The sequence below is a fragment of the Amphiura filiformis genome, chromosome 11 (genome assembly GCF_039555335.1).
Source record: "Amphiura filiformis chromosome 11, Afil_fr2py, whole genome shotgun sequence".
Lineage (NCBI taxonomy): Eukaryota > Metazoa > Echinodermata > Ophiuroidea > Amphilepidida > Amphiuridae > Amphiura > Amphiura filiformis.
Window position 1 is genome coordinate 49,311,787 of NC_092638.1, and position 27,999 is coordinate 49,339,785.

The following is a 27,999-nucleotide window of genomic DNA, read 5'->3' on the forward strand; positions in this document are numbered from 1 at the left end:
AAAGAAGAGGGCTAGACGTATATAGTGCGATAATCACCTTTTTATAAAATATCATGATATTGTTGCAAATTATACTTCATTTTTTATTGTTGTTAAGGGATCTGGAATGAGCGTTTTGAGCGTTTCGACAGTATTTTTGTGGGACATGAGAGCACATGAGACATATCGAATTGCATTATGAATACGAAGAATGTCTTTCTGATATCAAATTATTTTATGAAATTCACGATATAATTCAGATTTTATGACAAATTATTAACATTTTTGATATATAACAGTCCTCGAAGTAAATTTCATAAATCTAATGACATATTCTTCTTCTTCCTTATAAGTGCCTCCCTCATATGTATGAGTATTGTCGCACTGCGTACAGACAAGCTGTACTTATTTTTTACTCTGGAACCTAGAGTAGATGAGTGTATTTTGAAGTACAGTCAACATGACCGGGATGATCCCCTGCTCTTTTCGAATAGCCTGTGACGTTCTTTAACGTGCACACTACATTAATGTGAGAAAATATGCATGTACACGGGACCGACAGCTTAAAGTGCCCTCCGAAGCACTAAGCAAGTAGAGTGAAGTGTCTTGCTCAAGGACACAAAGAGCCGGACCTGGGAGTATGTAGCTGGGAGGAAAAGCCGACGATCAATTGAAAATTTTGACCTTTCATATTGAAGATATGGATTTTTTTCCCAAAAAGACCTCATTTTCTTTTGGTGTTTTGGGAAAAAAACCCATATCTTCAATACGAAAGGTCACAATTTTCAATTGATCGTCGGCTTTTCATCCCACCTACATACACCTTAAGTATAAATCATCAGATTCATAAAGTTTACTTCGAGTACTGTTAAATATCAAAAATATCAATTTTTAATCATTTGCCATAAAATGTGTATTACTTTGTGAAATTCATAAAAATCAAAATTATTTGATATCAGAAGGACATTTTTCGTATTCAGAATGCAAGTAAGGGGGTAATACACCCCTCAATAAATTTGTGACTATTTTTGCATTTTTCTCAAAAACTAATAACACCCTGGTTACAAAAGTTATGTATATTATAGGGGCAAGGAATCCAATTACTACACTGGAATTTCAGTGACCCAAGACAAGCGGTTCGATACTTGTGATAGAAAATGAGGTACGGCTAGGATGTACCTCATTTCCTATCATATCTACTGAACCGCTTGTCTTGGGTCACTGACATTTCAGTGTAGTAATTGGATTCCTTGCCCCAATAACATACACAACTTTTGTTACCAGTGTGTTATTAATTTTGAGAAATGCAAAAATAGTCACAAATTTACCAAAGGGGTGTAGTACCCCCTTAAGATCCCTTTAGAATTTTTCTAAGTTATTGTTGGACCAACTATCGAGTGATCACTGTTTATCAACAAAGGCGAGGGACGCGTCTATCGAGCCGCTACACTGTTCAATGGCTTACTTGTATTGTATGAAATGTGGCGGGCGATTTAAAATGCACATGCCCTTAGCAGACTACGATGCGTACGCACAGGGCAAAGAACAATGTAAATTGTCATAATGCGCGCGCATACTGCCGGGCAATGACGTCACATGCCAAGTGGTCTATACATGACCGATGGATCTCAAAGTTTCACGGAGAATAACTCATTGAATACACGAAGAGAAATAGACAGATAACAAGATATAACTTCACTTAGTAGGCCTAATCTTTAATTCCGCATATCAAATATAGACAAAGTCTCACATCATGCGATGTTTCTTCTTCGATAGCTGGCTGTTGACTACCCAGCCTAACCTAAAGCCATGATTTCTCCAAATTACACTTTTAAAACATGCTTGTTTTCACTTTTCAGTGCTTTATAATGTAACACGGAAAATCACGGAATCGTCCAATTTGTAACACGGAATTTAAATTTTGTAACACGGAAAAATCATGGCTTTAGCCTAACCCATGATACGTACTCAGTCAGGATCGATGAGAGAAAGACCGCGGAGCGATATATTTAGATAGTTGATTAATCAAAAGAAAATAGCGCCATAACACTGCTTTAAAATCACTGAAATTTGCCAAGTTATAGAGCCACAAAGTACATTTTGGGTTTTGATGCTTCGAAATGGTATATTTTCTCTCATTATATGACATTTTTGTTGCAATATTACCACACTTCATCCGCACGGCATCGGTTTTTAGTAAATATTCGCCCTAACTAATTGTAACTTTCAGCTTCGAGGGCGCACTGCCATTTTAAGGTGTTAAATGTTCAGTGCGTTAAAACAAGAAAAGTCTCAGGTCAACCTATGTTGAGTTTTTGATCATTTAGCATCTAAATCATCTAACGTTCTAATTGTTTTTCATACCTTTTTCAGTTTATTGCTCAATCTAACTGTCAACAAGCTGTGAAGTCTAAGTTTTATGGAGTTCTCGCCTCAATCCGTGATCGAAGTTCTTCATATAGGTTATTTTATTTTTTGAGTATGATAGTGATGTTTCCATTCCTAGTAATGTGCTATTTGTACATACCATCGAAACGGATCAAGACAAGAATGCAGTGTCCGTAAGTCATAATTATTATTGATTGAATTACTATGAATCCTTCATGATCCTCGCATTTAAAGAGCATTACGAGTAAGCCCCTCCTTCTGTAGTAAATTAAACCTGCCTGGTTATCAAATTAATCAATGACAAGGTTATCTCTGACTGGTGTTAATTGATGCAATAACATTAAAACACCAATTAGCACCTGTCAAATTCTTGTCACTGATTAATTTGATAACCAGGCAGGTTTAGTTCACCCCATAAGTACTGCTCTGGCGGGGCTTCCTCTTTAATATTGGGACAGCATATAGACCGCCCTCTCTTTATAATTTCATTATTCCCGTGAGAAGTTTATGAATTGACGGGTTGGGGTGAATACTTAACTGCGTTATATCCAGAGAATTGCTAAACACCGTGACCTCTCACCCTCATTTCTCGGGTGGAGTGGTAATGGGTTTATAGACATTTCTCGTGCTACTGCGCAGGTCAACAACCAATCATACCGCGCATTTGCCCTGATTTCAGACGCAAACTAGTCTTCATCATCTTTAATTCGATCTCAGATTATAGCCTGTTTCGAGAGAAAAGTCTATGTAAATTTTTGTCTTTGTAATGACACTTTTTTCATTCAAACCTAAGTTGGAAAAATAAAGTCACATTGTGCCGAATGAGGTATCAAAATACACCGACCAACATTTTTCATCCATTGACAACTTTATTTGGTAATTTAAGTCTTTCAGATATTGCTTTTGTTTTACATTACGTTTGGGTTTTGGAAAGAACCTTCTGTTAAATCATGCATGACTCAATTACAAATCTCTACATCCCTTTCTTCTTGTCTATTGATATTTTGAATAGTGTTTATCTTTCCCTAATAGATAGCGCCCTGATCGATTCTTCCTGCATATCAATATGCTTCATTTACATTACATTACAGAGATCGGACACTAATCCCTACCATAACAAACCATGTAAAGGTGATATAACAGGTCTATATTACAGGATTAGATTAGTAAACTATGGTCTATTTGCAAGTATTATAATATATTGATTGAGCAGGAAAGATGTGATACTATTTTTTTGTATAGTAGTCTAGTTGCCGGCGTCAGGTAGCCTATACATAGAATGGTTTTTTTTAATGATGATGACATGTATGATGCAAACTCATAGGTGTTGTGCGTTTGGCAATTTGGGAGGGGTGTGGGTGCAAAATGACCCCATAGGATTATAAAATCAAAATTTCAATTGCTCAAATACCTCTTTCAAATATATCAAATTATTTACATAAATAAACAAAAATAAATAAATAAATAAATAAATAAATAAATACACGAAAAAAATTGAACAAATTGTAGCGCAGCATTAAAATCATAAATATAACCATTGGTGGCAGGAGGACTCGAACCAACGATATTGACATTAGCAGTCTGATGCTCTACCATTGAGCTATGACAGCATCTAGTGATGAGGGTCGAGTTTTTAGCTTATACAGTGTTTGTCAGTGTTTGTCCGCCTCGTGAAATAAATAAATATAAAATCTCAATTTTTAATTTAAATTTATTTCATAATTTTCTAACCTATATTTTCTTTAGAGAAGGGACAAATATTTCCCCTTTTATCCAATTTGACCGCTAAATAAGAATCTATATACTTCTTTTATTACTAATTTAATTCCGCGATTTGTTCCATTAAGCAATATCAAAGATTAATGTCAAGCATCTCACAACAGATATTTAGTTGGCTTAGTGGTCTTGCACAGTGCTTTTTAACCGGGAGGTACCGAGATCGATTCCCACCTCTGCCTGCAATTTTTTAAAGACTGGGAAATAATAACCTGACATTCGCCGCTGATATTCGTACTGCAGAAGCGGAGTTATAACTTGTTAAACTTTGCTCCTTCCGTAAAAGGGTACATTATTTTGGCACTACATGTATTTCTTTTTTTCCACATTGCTGGTATTAAATATCAAATGGTCATAATTGGCGGTCACTTCAAATCATCCCCAACTGAACGAGGTTCAGGAATGTCCTCTCATTGTTAATTGTTGGTTAGCCCACCACTTGAACAGGATTTAGCCAAAGCAAACAAAGACTTAAGCTTTTTACTAATGCTATACATAAGTATAAGCTTATTATCCTCTTCAACAATAGGATTAAAGATTGGTGCTTGACTGGAATTACGTGCTAGTGTCATTGGTTATTGTTAAAAGGCAATAAAGTGTGTAATTGCAATATTTCCTCTGAATAGGAAAGACTCTCTACATCGAACCATGGATGCTGAAGGTTCGCAATACTGTTATTAGCTGCTATTTAGGGGAAGGTATCTTCCAACCCCAATTTCAAATGAAGTGTGGGGATATTTTTTGTGCGCAGCATATATCAGAATAAATGAAAATAATCTGTTGCAACTTTCGGATTTGCATACAAGTAATTCTAGTTCTACAACAACAGGTTTTATTATTTCTTTTAATACAATCACGTTGCTGCCTAAAATGACTTTATAGCACTGATTAGATATCAAAATGAAGTAATAATTTCAAATTTTCATGAACACTATCGCCTCTGTAATTTCCCGAGTATATAGACAGCACGAATATTTTCTACAACGCTGTGACCAATATGTATGTCAAAACCCAGCGCAAAGGGCGAGAAATGCAGAACTCACTGATAACACTGATGTAGATCTTGCCAATTTCAAACACTATATATGGGCCAACCGGTCGGCGGTCATGTTTTGATTTATATTTTGTCGTCTTGTATGGACTAATTAATTTTAATTTCAGTTATAAAGTACTAATTTTCTTTACATCGGTATACTTATACATTGTTTTACCATTCTTGTTTAGATACGTCAAATTTACGATGCATTTGGCTTCCGACGTATTCTTTATTACCTTCATCACGGCAGACGTTTTGGTAGGAGTAAACATATCATCAACACTTACGCTGATTCGTCCAACAAGAGCTCTTGTACTTCTTTGGACAGTGGGTATGTTTTGTACAATATGGAAGATTTTTAAAATATAACGGATGAAAGATAATAATTAGACAAATGTCATGTCAGTAATTTATATTTGTCAGGTCCAGTCACACATATCCACCCATGATAATGATGGTGCTATGATGATGATGATGATGATGATGATGATGATGAAATGTTGTTGGATGATGATGATATGATGCAACATGATGATGATGATGATGTTGTTGTTGTTGTTGTTGTTGTTGTTGTTGTTGTTGTTGTTGGATGATGATGATGATGATGATGATGATGACGATGAGGATGACGACAACGACGAAACCTTAGATTATTAATACACAGATTGGAATTTTCCATGCCTATGCCAGGCCGTTGCAACTTCTATACTAGCGCAATACAAAAAGATGGCGACAGCGTCGGCTTCCCCTGTGTATTACCCTGTGCTGATAGCCTACTGAAAACTGCAGAAAAATGCTGCTGCCACCTACGATAGTACTGCGTAGTGCTGTGGAGACTTATGCTAATGACAGAAAAATGCTGCTGCCATCTACGTCCACATGTTGCAAGTGTTGACGTCACTGACCTCACGTCGACGAACGGAGTTGCAAGTCCATCGCACACACCGACATCGCCTGGCTAATAATTATTTGGTGCAGCAGAGACACTAAAATGAATACACGGGATCGATACACGTGAATTGCTATGCACGATTTTGATATCAGACGAAAATCTTCGGATACCGGGTTAGAAAATGATGAATATCTCCCGTAAATGATTTTGTCTCAAGAAACCAGATCTGGTCTCATACACTTGAAAATACGTGTTGAACAGATATGATAGTCGTTAGGTTGCGCTTTGAGAAAAGGCCGTGAGTCTTGAACTCAAAATCTGACCAAATTCTAATTTTATACTGCGTTGGTCCTGTATGGACTACAGCGCGCAGGCTATAATCTGCACTCACTACTCCAGTGGAGGCAGTATGACCATTGACCACAATGTCGTATACAAGCTTACTCACACAGCGAGAAATCAATTACCCCGGCTATTGTTAGTAGCCTTAGTCAGGTCACTTGGCTAATTATATGCGTCTCATAAGGTCGGAATAAAATGACCTTTCGTGGCTGTGGATTCAACCTACCATGGCGATTTCTACCATGGAGATATCGGGGCGATGACACTGTGTCGCACTTCGTGCTCTATATTTCGTCCATGGCCTGTGCCCTCTAAGCGTACTCGAATTCAGCTGACGCCGGTACAGCGTACATACCTGGTGACATCGCTTATCTTACGCGCGAAGTTTCTTTTGTGTACGCTCGCGCTGTTTGCGCTATTTTTGAGTTTGCTCACGCGGTACCTGACTTAGCGTCGATCCCCTGAGGCAACATGCCATGTTTCCGCGGTATAGACGAAACATACAAGACAATCGGTACTCTCTCTCTTAAATTGACCGATTGAAATATTTAAATCCTTTTCCAATACGAACTTATATTATTTGGCTATTAACCAATGAAATGTCGTTATTCATATATAATGAATGATACGTTTTTTAATATCACTTTATATAAGCAGGAGTAACACTTTAGAGCATCATTATTGAAACAACATAGTTGAAAACGAAAAATGTTGTTTGTTTTTAAGGAATTGGCTGGCAGGTCATCAGTGCATTAAGAAAAGGCCAATTCCGTTCAACCCACGTACGAAATACCGTCTTGGTAGTTACGTTGCTGACAGGAGCTGCTTTGGATTTGACAAGTTACTACTTCTTTTTGGTAAGAAAATGGCGCTCTCTGGTGCCAACTTTGAACTTTACGTTGAAAAGAAAAGGAGAAACGTGACGTGGATAAAATACGTAATTGTGTGTTGTAGACATTAATTGTAATATGCCTACCCCCTACATTTTATCCTCTCTGTGTCAGGTGGTGCTCTGTAGCGCTGCTGTGGTCTTCACAAGAGTACGCCATCTCACTCGATCTGATGCCAAGTGCGTTACACCTTGCATTCCTTGGTTAGAGACCATTTTCACTTCACCGCTCCTCGTTCCCTGTTTCCTGGCAATACCGGTATGGCCAAAGTTTTTTCTTCTTTATGCCGATTTTCTCCATGTCACTTGCAGAAGTCTCCTGTAACACCACATCTCAAAAGCATCAACTCTTTTCTTGTCATTCTTGGTCATAGCCCAAGACTCGCATCCGTAAGTAGCAATGGAAACGAAGTAGGCGTACCCTGAGGTCACTGGATATGCATCGGCTTTTCCATATGCCTTGAATAGTTGTCCTTGCAATAGCCAGTCTTCTCTTAATTTCAGTTGTGCTATCACTGATGTTGTTAATCATTGAACCAATGTATTAAAATTGCTTCGCCTCCTCAATCTGCTGTCCATCTATCACTTTTTCTCCCTCTGTCTACAACCATTATTTTTGTCTTCTTTGTGTTCAGGAGAAGGCTTTTTTCTTCGCTGGTCTCTTTGATGCGCTTCAAAAGATCAATCAGCTCTACTCTGCTGCTGCTACAAATAAGAGTGGTATCATCGGCGTACCTCAGGTTAGTAATCCTTGTACCGCCAAACTTCACTCCACCTTCAAAACCCTCCAAAGCTGTTCTCATAATGTCTTCAGAGTAGATGTTAAATAGGTTTGGTGATAGTACACAGCCCTGTCGTAAGCCTCTTCTAATCTTGAACCAATCTGTGTCCTCATTACTTGTTCTGACTGCAGATTCTTGGTCTTCATAGCGGCTGATCAGGTCCACAAAATGACTTGGGAAACCCATTTTGAGGATGGCTAACACAATCAAAAGCTTTACTGTCATCTATGAAGCACATGTAAAGAGGAAGGCTATTCTCAATCACATTCTTGATGTTGACAATTTAGTCCCTAGTTGCCCTTCCTTCCTGCTCAACTGACATTTCTTGCTCCATTTTGTTCTTCATTCTCTTGATGATGATCTTCAAAAGCACTTTACTTGCATGACAACTCAGGCTGATTTCTTCTTTTTCCAGATGATACAACATAGACGCCATATTAGGTCTGCCCCTTCTTTCCCAGTTGCCTTCCACAACTGAGAAGCTACATTATCAATGCCAGGTGTTTTAGCATTTTTTATTTGTTCCATAGCAAGCTCAACTTCAGATCTCAATGGTGGAGGTTCTTCCTCACTTGGTTCATACTGTACATACACCTTGTCATCTTGTGCCTCAAACAGGGTTTTCTTTAACGCACAAAACACGCGTATTTACGCGTTCAGGCACTTTGCTAACTCCTTTAAATCCAAAGTCCCAAAGTCCAACGCGTACAAAATCTTGAAAACGTACGCGTTCAGATATTGCAAGATTTGAATAGAGAAACACCCGATATTGTGTATTTATTCTCGGCTTTTGGCATTTAGGACCTACTCCCGATATGTAGGGCCCATCACATTTTGTCAGCATTAATCCATGCATGTTTTAGTGATTGCGAGTCTCTAAAATGTGTCAGTTTGAAATCTTGCAAATTGGGAACGTTCGGGTCCTTTTTTCTGTTTAAATGATGCACCAAATGTCTTCAATTGGACTTTAATTTTGCAAAATTTTCCCTCTCAGGGGTGAACATCCCCCTCAGACACCCCCATGCGTAGTGGATAAACAAGTGACCATTTTCGCTTCTGCTTTCGACATTTGCCAATTTACATGATTTAGGCCCTATTTTTAACACAATTTATAAGCCTAATATGGAAAACATGACAAAGAAAGGCTTCATGGACCGTCATTTCACAATTTTCGGCTTTTCAACTTAAATTTTACACAGTAATAGTGCCAAAATGGTCCACCAAATCGCTTCAATTAGGTCTTCATTTTGCCAAATTTTCCAAGTTCTGAGGTGGGAACATCACCCTGCGTAGTTGATAAACAAATGGCCGCGGGACAAATGGCCACTTTCACTTCTGCTTTCGACATTTGCCAATAATGTTTAACACAATTTATAGGCCTACCATAATAGGGAAAACTTGCCGTCCGAAGGCTCCATCATGATCATGTCCATGGACTGCTCATTTGGCTTTTTTAAACTAAAATTTTACACATTAATAGTGCCAAAATGATCCACCAAATTGCTTCAATTAGGTCTTCATTTTGCAAAAGTTTCTTACTTCTCAGGGGCATTTTTAAATAGTATTATTTTCTTTTAAAATTGCCCCCACCCTTCTGACTGTTTCTAGATCCGCCACTGCTCCAAACAGTGACGTAGATTTCTTTTTGACTTGGGGGGGGGGGGGGATGTCTTGAAGTATAGTGAATCCAGCACCTTTTGGCGAAAGAATAAGTTTATGGTACGTACAAAAAATTTTGCCATTGTTGAAATATGGTGCAAAAGTGGAATAAATTCGTGCTAAGCGCGCAAAAATGCGCACTTTTTGGGCTAAAGTGACCAAATATGCATGAGGTTAATTTGGTCAGAAACCCACATACAGGCGTCAACATTGGGGGGATGATTGTATGGACCACCCCCCTGGCAAAATATTGGGGGAGATCCCCCCCCCCCGGATCTACGCCTATGGCTCCAAAAAACAAACATATTGTTAAAAATGTCTTCAAAAATAATATTATAAAAATACCCCTTGGGCAATGTTTTTGACTCCTTCAGAGGAAAAATTCACAATTGAAAGGGTCAAAAAATTTTGAAAATACCCCTTCAGCAAAATGCTTAAAGAAAACCCTGGCCTCAAACAGCTGGGAACTATACTGAACCCATCGCCTCTTGATGTCTTCACTTTTGGTAAGAGTGTTACCATTCTCATCATTATAACATCCATCCTGGGGTCCACTTCTTTAAGTTCTTTGGCAATACCAAAAGCTATTTTAGCCACCCTTACATCTTTCCATTTCCACACACTTCCTTTAGATGTAGTTTCTTTTGTCCTCCTTAACACTTTTGGAGACATCTTTGTTTAAGCGTGCCCATTCTTCCTTTCCTTCATCTACCTTTGTTCTCTTCCTGTCATCAGCTAGGTTTAAGGTCTGCTGAAAGATCCACGACTGTTTCCGTATCTTCTTTCTGGGGATGTACTTCTTTGCTGTGCTCTGGACTGCTTCTTTCATGTCATCCCACAATTCATTTGGGTCTGCTCCTCTTCATTAACTCTCAGTAGCTCGTCAAACGTGTTCTTCACCTCTACTGAATATATATAAAGTGGATATGTTGTCAACACCATACCTGGTAGGTGGTGCATTGTCTCTCTTAGCTTTCAGTCTTAGTTTCAGTTTGGCTACAAATAACTGATGGTCACTACCACAGTCAGCGCCCGGTCGTGTCCTGACATTTTGGAGTGATGTTCTCCACCATGATGTAATCAATCTGGTTCTATCCCAGGCTCATCCAGGTCATATAGTCTCTGTGGATGATGTTCAAAAAACGTATTCCCATTGACTAGGTTATTAGCTTCACAAAATCCCTCCAGTCTGTCTCCACGTTCATTTCAGATCCCAAGTCCATTTTGGCCTATACACCCAGTTTTTTTTCCTTTATGTTTCCAATCTTAGCATTCCAATCCCTAGTACGATGAGTAAGTATCTTCTAGGTATGTTATCCACAACTCCTTGTACCATCTCATAGAAGTCTGCCATCTCACTCTCAGATGCATCTGATGTTGGTGCATAAACTTGTATGATAGAAATAATAGAGACATTGCGATTTCCAAACGTAGACATCGGACGTACGTTGATCTATTCAAAACCACTCTCCTGTATCGAAGCGAGGTCACGTATTTAGCTATTTTTGAAGATATTCCACGTGCGAAATCGACGTAGATACATCGTTGAAAATGCACAAAATTTGTCCATTTCACAATATATTAAAGACAGTCAAAGATAATGAACATATGAAGGAAAGTCTAATTATTATTATGATCCTTTTTGTTTGTAACAAATCATTATAATAAAGGTACAGCGATGTGTTAAAAATGGACTAAATTTAAACGCAATATTCACACGCAGAGATTGCCCATTGAAATGTGTGTGATACTTTGCGTTAACAAAATGACATTGCGATTTCCCATTTTGGATTCCAACGTAGAATAAAAACGCAGATGCTACGTGAAATATGCTGATTTTACCTCATGTCTAATCCATGCAACGCGCCCAATTTTCATTTTGAAACTAAAGTCATGATGTATGTATGTAGTGATCTTTAATCTACCAAAATATATGTTCTGGGGCAACTATAATATTTGGGGAGCACAAAAAACAATTAGGTTTAATGAGCATGTAGGTCAAAAAATTAATCAAAATCAAAAGCGGTCTGTTTGAATTTAAGCAGAGACTCAGCTCACTGTTATTTTTTCAATCACTATGCCCTCTATCGACCTAGGTTAGAAGCTGTTGAGATTTGATCAAATAGTATAGTCTTTATTTCAGCTCATTTGTTCTCCTTCGTGACGAATGAGCAAAATCCAGTTTGGAACTGAGACTAGCAATATTTAACACCGTATTAACGTACGCGAAAACGTACGCGAAAACGTACGTGCTACGTGCTGCGTTTGGAAAATCGCAATGTCTCTATTTAAAGGATGTCCTTGCAGTCTTACAGTGAGTCATCACTCTCTCATTTATTGGATTATATCCCAAAACACACTTGGCTGTGGTTCTTTCTATTATGAAACCCACACCTCCTCGTTTCTTTCCAGTATCTTTTCCAGAGTAGATGAACATACTTCGATCATCCGTATTGAACCTCCCTTGTCCAAGCTACCACAACTATGATACGCCTAGGATCTTAATATTATTTTGCAACTATCTCCTTCTTTACAACTTCAATCTTCCCTCCAGACATACTCCGTACATTCCATGTAGCAACATTTATTGGCTTCCTTAAAGGGTTCCTCCTGGGACCGTCAAGAACAGGACTTCCTGTAACAGGCTTTAATCGTGATCTGTCATCACCAACAGATGTACTCTGAGCAGCATCTCTCTCTTCCCCAGTAGCCATTGACGTATCTTCCGGTCTGCGGATCGCACCTTCTGACACCCTCATTTTCTTTTGATTTCATACTCTCATGTTTACAATCAAGGCCAAATAGTACGGTAGGTGGCCATGTCCTTCCGTACCAACAGTAGAGGGCCATTCCTGAGATCTTACAGTACTGGCCTCCTCTTGACACAAACCATCTCACTGGATGCCAGATAATTATGAGCTTTGTGTAGTGTACTTGTGTTTACGTCGTTGACCATACCGTTGATTCTTCCGGCGCTACACATACATCAATGCTGTTGACCATTGACAATTATTAAACCATAGCTATTATCAAAGACAGAGATAAAAATATTTTATCGCGTCTGACGTCATCTGTCAATCAAACTCGAACACGGTTTGTTTACAAGTGTCGTGATGATGACTTGCTGAACGCGGCGGTATAACCGGGCGCCTTATTGTTAATTTTTGACCTTCAAACACGCAACCCATCTCAAAAGTTAGGTCTTTGTAGTAGGAAACTTTCTTTCGCGAAGGCACCATGTCAACAATGCCTAGAAAAGCTGCTTTTTGCCGTGTATAAGTAGGCCTACGTAATTTTTCGCCATTTGCTGCTATTCCTTTTCTCGGATCAGCACCAGGTAGATCGGTCTTCCTTTTACGCGCTATTAACCTGTGTAAACCAATCAAGGATCGTAATTGACAGTGACATCAGACGCGATAAATTCTTTTTATCTCTGTCTTTAATTATAGTATTCACAATTTAACCCATAGCTGGATGGCTGGGCTGGATAGCTTCCTGGGAATCTTTTCCATTCAATCAGGAAGCATTAAGTCATGTAATGATCTTATTTCTGACAGAGGGTCCAGTACCCCATCTACACTCTGGGTAGGAATAACCAGAGTGGGGACCCGGTTTGATCACCATGGGCCTTGATAAAGTGTACTTACTTGATACTTAATACAAAAATAAATAGTGAGATGATGCGGCCTTGGAGGGTATTTAAAGTGAGACAAAAATAGAAGTGAGATAGTCACAACTCCAGTTTGCACCACACTAACTTTGACCTGACAACACAAGGAGTAATAGGGTGTGGTCTGTGTGGGGATGCGCCGTAACCTTCAAACTGGGGGTCTGTGTCCTGTACCCCAGAATGAAATTACTAATTGAGTCATGATCTACACCAGTATAAGACGCTAGACTAGCCCTAGCAAGTAGGATGAAAGCCTAGTATCCTAGACAAACCAATGGATTGAACAAACTTGCAACTAACCAAGCCAAATAGGTTGGCTTAAAAAGGCTATCCCAGCAAACTGGCTTGCGAAAAGACATTTTGTTATTAGGTTTGTTTAATTTTTCTTATCATTTGCAGAATCCCGATACAGCTATTATTTTGCAATCAGGAAGAGTTCCAAATGTACCATCGCAAACAACAAATGGCACTTACATTGTGCCAAACGCTACGAACGAAGCCCTCGATCGAATTCCTAAATCAGCCGATGTCCAATCTTTATACCCCAGCGGCTCGTCAACACCAAACATCACCATTTTGAAACACGTACCCGTTATGCCATCATATCGACGTCGAGGAAACGCTGCAGGGGGTTCTTCATCAGTGGACGGAGAACAGTATGAACAAACATTCAAAGAGGAGGTTTCAGCTTACCTGTCACGTAACTGGTGGCACCCGAGTCTGTTTGCAACCGCCATGTTTTCCATCGCCACAGTGGTTGCAGTTCTACGCATGCTCCCGTACGTTGCCGCGAGTAACGTCGTTGGGGCATTACAGATCTCCTTGTGGTCCATGATATCAAAGACATCACATTTCTTTTTAGTTCTAGCTGTCATCAGTTTCTCAATTGCTGTTGGATTGACTTACATTTATGCTTATTATCATGCAACGGAGTACCAAATTTGTATTTCTGTCCAAGGACACGGGGATTGTTCAAGAGGGCTATTAGCAAAGTAAGTGTTAGCCCTGGATAAAAGAATCAGGATATGGCAATAGCTCATTACCATGTGTCCAAATATGTAAATATGGTATTGTTATTAAAATGACGTCGTGACCTTGCTAGAGGGCGCTAATGATGTCTGCAGATAGAGTTGGACTCGAATTCTATTTGGGTTAAATGCACAATTAAATAGCTGTTATTGGCTTTCCATAGTATACCATTTCGATATGGCATAGCCGGGACTTTTTCAGAGGGGAGGGGGCAAGAAGGGGCAAGGCAAATTTCATAAAAACCGTGAATTTAGTGCCACCATCCTGGTGTTAGTGTTGCTTAGATTATACGTTCCCTCATCCCTGCTGTATGTATCCACGAAGGTGCTAGGCCTATGTAATTATGAACATCTGGACGGCAGCATGGCGGCGCACGAGGGGGGGGGGCACAAGTTTTCTGGTAACCTCTTCTAACCTTTTGCGAATGCCGGGGTCTTACTTGGCTTTCTGGTTGACAAAACTAGATATGTGGGAAATGAGCAATATGGATCTTTTAGAGCTGGAATTATCAAAATCAGGGGTCTTTTAGTTTAGTGCTCTATTTTGGAAAAAAAATAAGGGTCTTTCGGCCCTGCGTGGTCCAAAAACGGGTCTTGGGGGAGATACCCGTATGGTCATTTGTGCTAAGCCCTCCCCCCCCCTCCACCCACACATTGGACATGATTAGTCTTTGCAGACGCAATTATTTTGTAGTATTGTTCATTTCACAGTTTATTCTGGGTTGTTGTATATCTCTACTGGTCACTCTTTGGTTTACAAGACCCAAATCGTTTGGATTTAAGCAACCAAGCCAAAGTGCTGGAGACGACGGGTTACCTTATCTATGCTCTGTTCTTCGTGTTGGTTGGTCTAGTCCTCCTCAACGCCCTTATTGCAGTCATGACGGAAGTTTACAATGAAATAGAGGTAATTAGGTGATTTCAAATAGAAGTCAAATGTGAGGCAAGGGGAAGACAACACTTGGCTTGATAACGAGCGAATCCAGTTAAAATCCATACCATAGTGCAGTTATTTCCACGGCAAATTCATCGTGACCTTCCCAGCCATAAACCCGCTTAAAATTATTACCACGTGATAATATTAATCCAATGAGCGATCGAATTGTCCGCTACGGTCGACTAATCCAATCGATAATGACGCTATTAACATGTACGGGCGGAGCTCCACTGACCGAGTTTTGGGGTATTTTTCACTGGTTTGCTGTCATTTACTCATCAAGGCGGTCCCCCGTTATTATAAGGACTATGCTAATGATTTAAAAATTGACATGTAGAAAATAAACCATACTTGATTGACAGAAAGTACTAAATTTGTACCTATTACGGTTTCGTGACACCCCTCTTCCAAATGCCACCAAGTCAGGGTGAAGCAAAATGTGCATTGGAATAACACGGGAGTTTGGATAGATGGTAGGATTTCTTTCTCATACAAATGTATGGTCCCCCGTTATTAAAGCATGTACCGGGTTGAAATATCAGATATTTTGACAAGATTAAGTAATTGAAAGATAGAGCAAGTACTAAAATCATAGCTTTTATACTTTTTGATATATGACGCTAACTAGTTCATCTCCTATATCTACAACACAGCGCTACCAGTAGGGGTCAATTGCCTATTGTGAGTGCCCCTGTGTTGTGTGCATACATGTAGGCAACAATAACTGCATGATGCATCGCCTATACATGGGAGTGTGAATTTCAAATAGAGTTTACTGGATGGTGACTCCATTTACACTCCCTGTGAGGGAGATTAAGTTTATGTCTTCCATAGCGGGGTGTATGGATTTCAACTGGAATAGTCCATTGGACATCCACGTAGCCTTTCCTCAAATGTTACCCAGAGGATGATTTAAGGAAGCCCCACTATGCACTGCAAAAGTGTTATCACTAGAGTTTCAACTGCCACCTTACTTTTCAAATCCCATTGAATTCTGTGCAAAAGATGTTGTTTTAGAATTGTGTGTGAGTCATTATTACTTGGTCGATTTCAGAACTAAAGTGATGTGTGTTTAAAGGATAATTCACACCTTCTGTAGATAACATAAAATGTGAAATCGACCAGCATGTTCACAGGGTTTTTAATGCCAATATAACTGTACAAATTCAAATTTAACCATGCACTTATATGCAGCATAGCAGAGCAGTGGTGTCATGTTACTCACACTGCTCACCTGCTGCACAGTTAACCAGTGTGGTATTGGGAAGTGCTTTAATCATCCTCTGAATGTTACCTATCATGATGTAGCGAAGTAGTCTCAACTGCAGAAGAAAAACAATACTAGTCTCTGATGTTACACATTGCTGGGCATCCATGTGTAGGAAAAACAGCACTAGTCTTTGATGTTGCACATCACAGGGCATCCAGGTGTAGGCAAAACAACCCTAGTCTCTGATATGTTGCACATTGCTGGGCATCTTGCTTTAGGAAAAACAACATTAGTCTCTGATTTTACACATTACAGGGCATCCTGGTTTAGTAAAAGCAACACTAGTCTCTGATGTTGCACTTTATTGGGCATCCAGGTGTAGGAAAAACAACACTAGTCTCTGATGTTACACATTATAGGGCATCCAGGTGTAGGAAAAACAACACTAGTCTCTGATATGTTGCACATTGCTGGTCATCCTGGTTTAGTAAAAACAACACTAGTCTCTGATGTTGCACATCATTGGTCATCCAGGTGTAGGAAAAACAACACTAGTCTCTGATATATTGCACATTGCTGGTCATCCTGGTTTAGTAAAAACAACACTAGTCTCTGATGTTGCGCATCATTGGGCATCCAGGTGTATGAAAAACAACACTAGTCTCTGATGTTGCACATTACAGGGTATCCAGGTGTAGGAAAAACAACATTGGTCTCTGATGTTGCACATTGTTGGGCATCATGGTTTAGTAAAAACAACACTAGTCTCTGATGTTGCACATCATTGGGCATCCAGGTGTATGAAAAGCAACACTAGTTTCTGATGTTACACATTAAAGGGCATCCAGGTGTAGGAAAAACAACACTAGTCTCTGATGTTGCACATTACAGGGTATCCAGGTGTAGGAAAAACAACATTAGTCTCTGATGTTGCACATTGCTGGGCATCCTGGTTTAGTAAAAACAACACTAGTCTCTGATGTTGCACATCATTGGGCATCCAGGTGTATGAAAAGCAACACTAGTTTCTGATGTTACACATTACAGGGCATCCATGTGTAGGAAAAACAACATTAGTCTCTGATGTTGCACATTGCTGGGCATCCTGGTTTAGTAAAAACAACACTAGTCTCTGATGTTGCACATCATTGGGCATCCAGGTGTATGAAAAGCAACACTAGTTTCTGATGTTACACATTACAGGGCATCCATGTGTAGGAAAAACAACATTAGTCTCTGATGTTGCACATCATTGGGCATCCAGGTGTATGAAAAACAACACTAGTCTCTGATGTTACACATTAAAGGGCATCCAGGTGTAGGAAAAACAACACTAGTCTCTGATGTTGCACATTACAGGGTATCCAGGTGTAGGAAAAACAACACTAGTCTCTGATGTTGCACATTACAGGGTTTCCAGGTGTAGGAAAAACAACACTAGTCTCTGATATTGCACATTGCAGGGTATCCAGGTGTAGGAAAAACAACACTAGTCTCTGATATTGCACATTACAGGGTATCCAGGTGTAGGAAAAACAACATTAGTCTCTGATGTTGCACATTAAAGGGCATCCAGGTGTAGGAAAAACAACACTAGTCTCTGATGTTGCACATTACAGGGCATCCAGGTGTAGGAAAAACAACACTAGTCTCTGATGTTGCACATTACAGGGTATCCAGGTGTAGGAAAAACAACATTGGTCTCTGATGTTGCACATTGCAGGGTATCCAGGTGTAGGAAAAACAACATTAGTCTCTGATGTTGCACATTGCAGGGTATCCAGGTGTAGGAAAAACAACATTAGTCTCTGATGTTGCACATTGCTGGGCATCCAGGTGTAGGAAAAACAACACTAGTCTCTGATGTTGCACATCATTGGGCATCCAGGTGTATGAAAAACAACACTAGTCTCTGATGTTGCACATCATTGGGCATCCAGGTGTAGGAAAAACAACATTAGTCTCTGATATTGCACATTACAGGGCATCCAGGTGTAGGAAAAACAACACTAGTCTCTGATGTTGCACATTACAGGGTATCCAGGTGTAGGAAAAACAACATTGGTCTCTGATGTTGCACATCATTGGGCATCCAGGTGTATGAAAAACAACACTAGTCTCTGATGTTGCACATTGCAGGGTATCCAGGTGTAGGAAAAACAACATTAGTCTCTGATGTTGCACATTGCAGGGTATCCAGGTGTAGGAAAAACAACACTAGTCTCTGATGTTGCACATCATTGGGCATCCAGGTGTATGAAAAACAACACTAGTCTCTGATGTTGCACATCATTGGGCATCCAGGTGTATGAAAAACAACACTAGTCTCTGATGTTGCACATTACAGGGCATCCAGGTGTAGGAAAAACAACACTAGTCTCTGATGTTGCACATTGCAGGGTATCCAGGTGTAGGAAAAACAACACTAGTCTCTGATGTTGCACATTACAGGGTTTCCAGGTGTAGGAAAAACAACACTAGTCTCTGATATTGCACATTGCAGGGTATCCAGGTGTAGGAAAAACAACATTAGCCTCTGATGTTGCACATTACAGGGCATCCATGTGTGGGAAAAACAACACTAGTCTCTGATGTTGCACATTACAGGGTATCCAGGTGTAGGAAAAACAACACTAGTCTCTGATATGTTGCACATTACAGGGCATCGAGTAGTAGGAAAAACAACACTAGATGTTGCACATTACAGGGCATCCAGATGTAGGAAAAACAACACTAGTCTCTGATATGTTGCACATTACAGGGCATCGAGTAGTAGGAAAAACAACACTAGTGACTAGTCTCTGATGTTGCACATTGCTGGGCATCCTGGTGTAACTGAACGTAGTGTGCTGCTTGTTTTCAAATAATACGAGAAATTAATGCAATAGTTGAGAACAAAGAACTGAACTGAGCTAGCAACTTTGCTTTTTGGCCGAAAGGAAAACATCTGATCCAATCTGTATATTTGAACACATGTGTTTACTTTTTAATAAGGGACGGCGTCAAAACTCAACCGCCGGTTGCCCGCCCGGTTCCGTCCTGTTGGAGCAGGTTTCTATTGTTCTAAACAATAGAACGCGGTTCAATCGACATCAACCGCTGGTCCACTGGCGGTCGAGTTTTTTTACGATTTTTTTATATTCAATTTAGATTAATGCCGATATAGAATGGAAGTTCGCATCCACGTCAATGTATCTGAGCTTTATGCAAGACGGGGACGTGGTTCCGCCACCGTTTAACTTATTGCCATCATTGGGAGATTTTGTACGGCTTTTTAGGTTTGCCAAAAAAAGCCTTCAGCAGCGACGAAAACGAGTCCGAAATGAAAGACAAGAAAGAATCAAATATGAAGGCCTTAAGGTAAACATAAAACTTTTCAATAAAAAACTTCTTGAAATAAACAACTAACTTTTAGGATTATTGTTTGGAATTTGTTTAAAATCGGTATGATATCGGTATGCAAATTTACACTCTTACGCCATGCGTGGTATTTTGACTCCACGTCAAGTACGCACGGTATAAAACTTTCCAGTTTTGTAAAGAGTTTGTATCATAGCCTAATTATAAAGATATTATTTTAATGTTTTTGTTTGTTTTCTTCCTTTGCAGATGCGGCAAAGGCGGAGAGGGAATATTAAAACGCCAGAAAAATCACAATATCAGGTATGTCTTGATGAACACATTTTGGGCTAGTCCAGTCATTGGTGGCAGAACCAGGGGGCCTGGGGCAGTGGCGTAGCGTCATAGTTGCACGGGGGCACGTCCCCCCAATCGATCTGAAAATTTAAAAAATCCCATAGGAAAATTGCCGAAAAACGGCTTGTGCCCCCCCCCAGCAGACCCGGTGCCCCCTCCCCAATCATGGTAGGCGCCCAATGTGATTACCCAGTACCACGCTACACCACTCCCCCACCCCAATCAAACCCATAATGTGCTGTGTCAGAGGATGATTAAAGGAAGCCCCATCATGCACTGCAAACGTGTTATCACTAGAGTTTCAACTGCCACTTTACTTTTCAAATCCCATTGAATTCTGTGCAAAAGATGTTGTTTAAGAATTGTGCGTGTGTCATTATTACTTGGTCGATTTCAGAACAAAAGTGATGTATGCATAAAGGATAATTCACACCTTCTGTAGGTAACATAAAATGTGAAATCGACTAGCATTTTGAATGCGTTTTTATTGTAAATATATCACTCCAAATTCAAATTTAACCATGCCCGTCAATGCAATGTGCGAGCTGGGAGAACATAAATAATCAATTCTCTATTCTAGCCCCAATGCCTTCAATTAGACCTTCATTTTGCAAAACTTTTCAACCCCCAATGGATAAATAAATCCCCCTTTTCACTTCTGCTTCTGCTTTGGACACCCAACAGAAGAAGGATAACCCAATTGATACAAGGAGAGAGGCACTAGTTATGGTGGTGTTATGATTGTTTTTAAAGATGACTAATTGCTACACACAGGTGTGATCTTGACATGCAGCGAGTGTGAGATAGTGTGGTTGCAAATTGACATGATAGGCTGCAAATTACTTGTTATTGGGGCCTTTTATAAACCGCCAGAATAACAATGCTGCATACTTGCTTAGAGTCTCATTCAACAAACTCAATGTCCCTAGTCACAGCAACGTTTGGCTGGGGGAGACTTCAACCTGTCTGATGTTAACTGGACTGACCTAAGTTAAGTATTAAAGCGGGAGGCAGATTCCCCAAGTGAAAATATTCTGGATTTGTTTATGACCACAAAGCCATCTCTTGTTGATAACGTCAATTCACCTTTTTGGTAAATCCCATAAAGGCTTCGCGAGTACACCTAGGAACTCGTCATTTTACGTCACGCCGATCTGCGCCGATGCGCACATCGTTTATCGAACATTGTTACTGCGCAAGACTACTACTTGGAAGACGCCGTGACGTCAAATGACGAGTTCTCAGGTGTACTCGCAAAGGCTTATGGGATTTACCGATAACGTCAATTACATACCTGGCATGAGCGATCATGACACTATTCTAGTTATCTCTATCAACACCAAACCTAAGAAATGTAAAAGAAAACCTCATAAAGTCTTTCTCTATATAGAAAGGCAAACGTGGATGGTTTAAAGAATGAGATTCAACAGATGAATGAGGATTACAAAACCAAAGACATCAGTAATGACTATACAGAATATCCGTGGACGGAATTTTCTCAACGAGTCCGTTCAGCAGTGAACTCCAACATACCCACCAAGATGGTCTCTAGTATCAAACCTCTATGGATCAATCAGGAGCTAAAGAGGAAATACAAGCAAAAACAATGGGCCTTCAACAGCATGAAGCGCGATCCTACTCTAGAAACAGACCAAAGATACAAGGAACTAAGGAAGGATATATGGTTCTAGAAGACGGAAGAGACGCTATATTCATGACACAATCCTGGAATCCACCAAACAATTCTTCAGCTACATAAAGTCAATGAAAGCAGACAACAGTGGCATCCAAGTGTTAAAGCATGGTGACCAGATGATTTCAGACAACAAGCAGAAAGCCCATCTCCTTAATTCTCAATTCAAATCTATCTTTACGCAGGAGGATACAGACAACATCCCCATACCAACATCTCTTGGTTGCCACATTACTAGCATGCTAGACGTTGACATCCAAGACGAAGGCGTCCGGAAATTACTGGAAGAGACTAATCTGAACAAAGCGGCGGGTCCGGATGAAATCACTCCTTGGATCCCGAAGACAACCGCCGAGGAAATATCCCCAGACTTAACCACCACCTTCAAATCCATCTTCTACAAGAACTCATATATTCCGTTCACTACCAGAGATTGGAATTCACTACCGGAAAAGATCACAAACAGAACTAGCAACAAGTTATTTAAAGCGGCAATCACAAAGCACTACCTAAAGTAAATACATCAATCACATCGCGCAACTATATATCCTGTCCATTTAACTCCGACTTTGAGGCGTCGGACAGTATTTCTACAAGACAAGACCAACATTATGTAAAAAGCAATACTTTATACAATAATAGTGCAAACTTGTCCACGAATGGCTTCAATTTGGGCCTCAGTTACCCCATTTTCGGATTTTTCAAACTAACATTTTACACAATTGAGCCTTCATTTTGCAAAAGTTTCTCACTTTTCAGGATGGCACACCCCCGCGGCCATTTCTACAGTAGCCACAGACCACCCCCACCCCCGCTGATTCCAGTTGAAATCTATACACACCGTATGGAAGACATGGCCTTAATCTTCCACACATTGAGTGTGAATATACCTGAATGGGTGACTCCATTGAGATTGTAAGGTCATGTCTTCCATAGGGGATGTATGGATTTCAACTAGAATAGTACATTTTTACACACGCACAACCCACCCCCACTCTTAGACCAAAAAATGGTGCAACTTGGAACCTTTTTGTCCCATAGGCAGCACCCTCGGGAAACAAGGGTTCTTTATATGTTCAAGAACCCAAAACGGGGCTCTGAAGACCCTTTGGAGAATCTTTAATGGCACTTTTATTTCCCCTCTAGGACAGCAGAACCCTTTATTCTAAGAGCTATTGTACAACCTCCGGGACCCGGGACCCACAAGACACACACACTGTACTCACGCCCATAGGCAGTATATAAACGTACACATCCACCACCACCCACGTACACCCAACCTAACATCGTATAGGCCTAACTTAATATTGTTTGTTTCATTTTTTATATATAGCGAGTTATGTCGCGTCTAGTAGAACGATATGTCGGATCCAAAACAGCGGAAGAAATGAGCGTGGAATCTGACGTTAACATCACTGACATCAGGGAGCTGAGGAATGACATGCTTACGCTGAAGTAAGTAGGCTTCATGCCTATAGGGCTGTCTAGCCGGGCGCCGCGCCTGCCTAGGCCAGACTGTAACTATAATCATAATCTGCCAACTGACAATAAGGGGAGGTACGTAATCATATCTGCAGTTGATATCTGCAACTGTCAGATATCTGCAGTATCTCAAATATGCAGAGAGTCGGGTCCACACCTGCAGTTGCAGGTATCCAAACATGCGATTTTACGGGAGTGATAACGCGATCAATTGCCGTTTTGAAGTCAAATCTGCAACTTGCTATCCGATTTTATGATATTGCAGTTACAAAATTGTCTTCAAAGTCTGCAATACAGGAGCTTCATATCTGCAGTGACTGCAGACTTTAAACTGCCGAAAACGGATATCGTATCAGATTCGTTTACTTGCTGCCCCTAATCATGAAAACTAATAATATTAGTAATAGTCATCCAGAATTCTCTACTAACATATAATAGTGTAATTAGTGTTTTTAATATGTGCATAATTTTACTCTTCTTCATCCTAAGTTCTTCCTATATTCTTCTGTGCCTAAGTTGAGTATTATCGCACGGGCTTTGCGTTCACCGTTGGAACTATATCCACGATCCTGGCACCTATTAGTATTGAGTACAGATATGAATGATCCCCTTTCTCTTTTCGAATAGCTCTGACACTTAACGTGTACAGGGATGACTCGTCTATACAACATGTACAAGGAATCAACAGCTTTATGTGACTTCCGAACCGCACACACACTCCCTCCTAGCAAGCTCAACGGCTCGAACCCCCGCAGATCCGATAGCGCAGCACCTTAAACCACTGGAACATCTCACCCTCTGTCACGGGTATATAGCATGCTTTAGGAGTATACTTTAGGTGTATCAGTCAACAATGTCCTAAAACATGTCGACATAATAAATGTTTGTTACCGTCGCAAGCAACGAACGATTTAATGTCACCAATAAAGTGAATTGTTTTATACAAAGATACAATGGACAAAGAAGCTCATTGGTCAGATATTAATCGATCTTTACGTTTCCATTTCACAGGTTTGACATCTTCCAGAGGCTACAGGACAGTGTAGAAGACATCCAACAAGCAATTGGCAAAGGATATAAAACAAGAGTGAAATCAATAGACGCAAATTCTATATTCAAACGTGCCGAATTTCTCCATTCTACGGTCAACCGACACTTGAAGTACGTGCTTGATTTTAAGGAAGAGTTAGAAGCAACGATAGCGGCAATTCCTGACCCACCAGAAACGACCGAGAAAGAGGTACAGACGGGTCTTTGCGGATTGACCTTTGACCCTCTGGCAACTCACGATGCAGCTGACATTTCTGATGTCGATACACCAAAAGTTGTTGTCAGCAATGGATCGCAGACATCGTCACAATGGATGACTGCCAAAAGAACTCAAACAGTGCCTTCTGTGCATGAGATAGCGATGCAAACAACAAAAGAACATTTAGTAAATGGACAATGCCAAACAATTCCACCACCTGAAACGTCAAAGATTGATGTCTCGACGCAGATATCTCGTTATGTTTATCCTATTGGGAGTGCTAGTGTAAATGGACCTCGTGTTCATCACAAGAGCAAGTACAAGATGCTATCCTGCCTTATTCCTGGATCTGCAGTGCAAATGGATGCATACCAAACGTCTTCAGAAACGACCGTTCAAAATACCACCTCACAAAAACGATCTTCTCCAGACATATGTGAATCATCTGTTCAAACAACACCGAGAGATTGTTTGGTAGATATGGGGCAACAAACATCACATGATGATGTACTTCCGGGTCATGATGATAAGTTGACCCAAACGATGGTCGAAGTCAGAGAAAAGACTTCACAGACTGTACTTCATCAGTCACAAGAGGTAGCCGTGCAGGCATACGCAACGGAATTTCTTGTGGATTACACGTCCCAAACATCACTCGAAGTGAAAGGGGAAGAATCTCTGCAGACAAAGGGAGACACCACATCACATACCTCTGTTGTAGAGATAAACGAAGAAACAACACAAACTAGTCACGAAGACCTTGTCGATGGAAGCTCGCAGATACTGCCACCTGCTCTAGTAGAAGGATCTTCACAAACATTGAAGGCGGTCCATTCGGATGGAGATGTACAGGCTATGCCTGATGTTAATGACATAAAGATACAGACAAGTCGTGAATATCTTGCGGATTGCATGTCCCAAACATCACTCGAAGTGAAAGAAGAATCTTTGCAGACAGAGGGAGATGCAATCACAGACACCACAACGCAGACATTTATTGTAGAGATAAACGAAGAATCAACACAGACCAGTCAAGAAGACATTGTCGATGGAAGCTCGCAGATACTGCCACCTGCTCTAGTAGAAGGATCTTCACAAACATTGAAGGCGGTCCATTCGGATGGCGATGTACAGGCTATGCCTGATGTTAATGACATAAAGATACAGACAAGTCGTGAATATCGTGCGGATTGCATGTCCCAAACATCACTCGAAGTGAAAGAAGAATCTTTGCAGACAGAGGGAGATTCAATAACAGATAGCACAACGCAGACATTTATTGTAGAGATAAACGAAGAAACAACACAGACCAGTCAAGAAGACCTTGTCGATGGAAGCTCGCAGACACTGCCACCTGCTCTAGTAGAAGGGTCTTCACAAACATTGAATGAGATCCATTCCGATGAAGAGGTGCAGGCTATGCCTGATGTTTATGACATAAAGATACAGACAAGTCGTGAATATCTTGCGGATTGCATGTCCCAAACATCACTCGAAGTGAAAGAGGAAGAATCTCTGCAGAGAAAGGGAGATGCAATCACAGACACCACAACGCAGACATTTATTGTAGAGATAGTCGAAGAAACAACACAGACCAGTCAAGAAGACCTTAACGACGGAAGCTCTCAAACACGGACACTGCCTGCTATGACAGAAGGATCTTCACAAACATTGAATGAGATCCATTCCGATGTAGAGGTGCAGGCTATGCCTGATGTTAATGACATAAAGATACAGACAAGTCGTGAATATCTTGCGGATTGCATGTCCCAAACATCACTCGAAGTGAAAGAGGAAGAATCTCTGCAGAGAAAGGGAGATGCAATCACAGACACCACAACGCAGACATTTCTTGTAGAGATAAACGAAGAAACAACACAGACCAGTCAAGAAGACCTTGTCGATGGAAGCTCGCAGACACTGTCACCTGCTCTAGTAGAAGGATCTTCACAAACTTTGAATGAGATCCATTCCGATGTAGAGGTGCAGGCTATGCCTGATGTTAATGACATAAAGATACAAACCTTATCACCGGTTGATGTTTTCGTGCAAGCAGAGGAGAAGGAAGAGGAAGTGGAAAACTTTCTGACTATGATTACTTCACAATTTAGTTCAGCTAAAGCTTCATTGCGGATCTTTGAAGATAAAACCGAAATAAATTGAACATTGAACCCACCACACTCAAAATAGACACCAACCAAAATGCCCCTATATGATAATATCAACTCAAAAACTTGTGTACGCGTATACGAGGATAATTGCAGAAGCTTTCCGTATAATTATTAAGGGTAGACGCGGTATTGTTGGTCGAAGCAGCCAATGTTCATTATCTAAATCAATATACAGACTTGACATTTAATATGGAATATTTTTCGCAAAATTCCAAGACTGGTTTGGACGGAGTCTGCATAGACCGCACGGGCTAAATATTAATTGGGGTGTGTCGGGGGATGGTGTAAAATAATTGTTTGATAGAAAATGTGCTTTCCATATGTGTACATTATGGTGCTCAAAATGTTAGCGAATTTGTCTAAAATGGTGGATTTAGGGGAGTGAATTTGAGATTTGTGGGGAACACATTTTCAGACTTTATGCAACATTAATTCTCTATGAAATGATCAATGCGATTTTTGCCACAGCTCACTACCATTCGCAAGATCCTATGAACTACCAAATCGCAACAGTTTTGAGTGTAAAAAAGTTGCTAAACTTAAACATTCTTGCTGAACTCAAAGTACATTTTTGTATCAGTTTTCCAGCTCTCTTGGCGTCTCTTCTTGTTTATGTAGTGATGTACTGAAGTACACTTTACTCAATCATTTGTTTCAGTGCCTAGAAAAAGTTGTGTAAATAAGCCTAATCGGCATTGTAACTTCTGCTTTTGGAAGCAGTTTTGGGACACTTTGACCTGTAGCAATGTTATCATTAAAAACATTTAAATAATTAATTTATAAAATAAACATGTTTTTTATTTGGTTTGTTTTCATTCTTGTAAAACATTTTAAATTATATTTTGTATGAACAAAAAGCAATTTTTCTGAATTTTCCCGACAGGTTAGAGGGCAAAGTGTCCCAAAACTGCAAAAACTGTCCCACAATGCATTGCAAACTTCCAATGCCGATTTGGCTTATTGTACTTGACTGTATTAAGGGTAGATCATACTGCAGTTACTATCCGTTTTCCTATACACAATACACGTGCTCTCACCATTGACGCGCGACCTTTACAAATAGTGTATGTTGGAAGTATATCCATTTGCCTAGTTAACATCACTGTGTGAAAAATAACCG

The 27,999-nt window shown here is 40.1% G+C and overlaps 2 protein-coding genes and 1 long non-coding RNA gene across 3 annotated transcripts in view; all 3 read left to right on the top strand.

Moving 5' to 3' along the window:
* LOC140164934 (short transient receptor potential channel 7-like) overlaps positions 1–27,999 on the top strand; it is a 107,411-nt gene that overhangs the window by 16,816 nt on the left and 62,596 nt on the right. The gene's annotated exons all lie outside the window — the stretch shown is intronic.
* On the top strand, positions 2,361–7,195 carry LOC140164036 (uncharacterized). Its single transcript, XR_011860472.1, has 3 exons — positions 2,361–2,540; positions 5,368–5,510; positions 7,140–7,195. It is a non-coding gene; the product is annotated as an uncharacterized lncRNA (long non-coding RNA).
* LOC140164933 (uncharacterized) lies at positions 7,909–27,998 on the top strand. Its single transcript, XM_072188331.1, has 7 exons — positions 7,909–8,042; positions 13,813–14,405; positions 15,153–15,348; positions 19,739–19,948; positions 20,198–20,251; positions 23,311–23,432; positions 24,471–27,998. The coding sequence occupies exons 2-7, from the start codon at positions 14,008–14,010 to the stop codon at positions 26,869–26,871; spliced, it is 3,381 nt and encodes a 1,126-aa protein (XP_072044432.1). The 5' UTR covers positions 7,909–8,042; positions 13,813–14,007; the 3' UTR covers positions 26,872–27,998.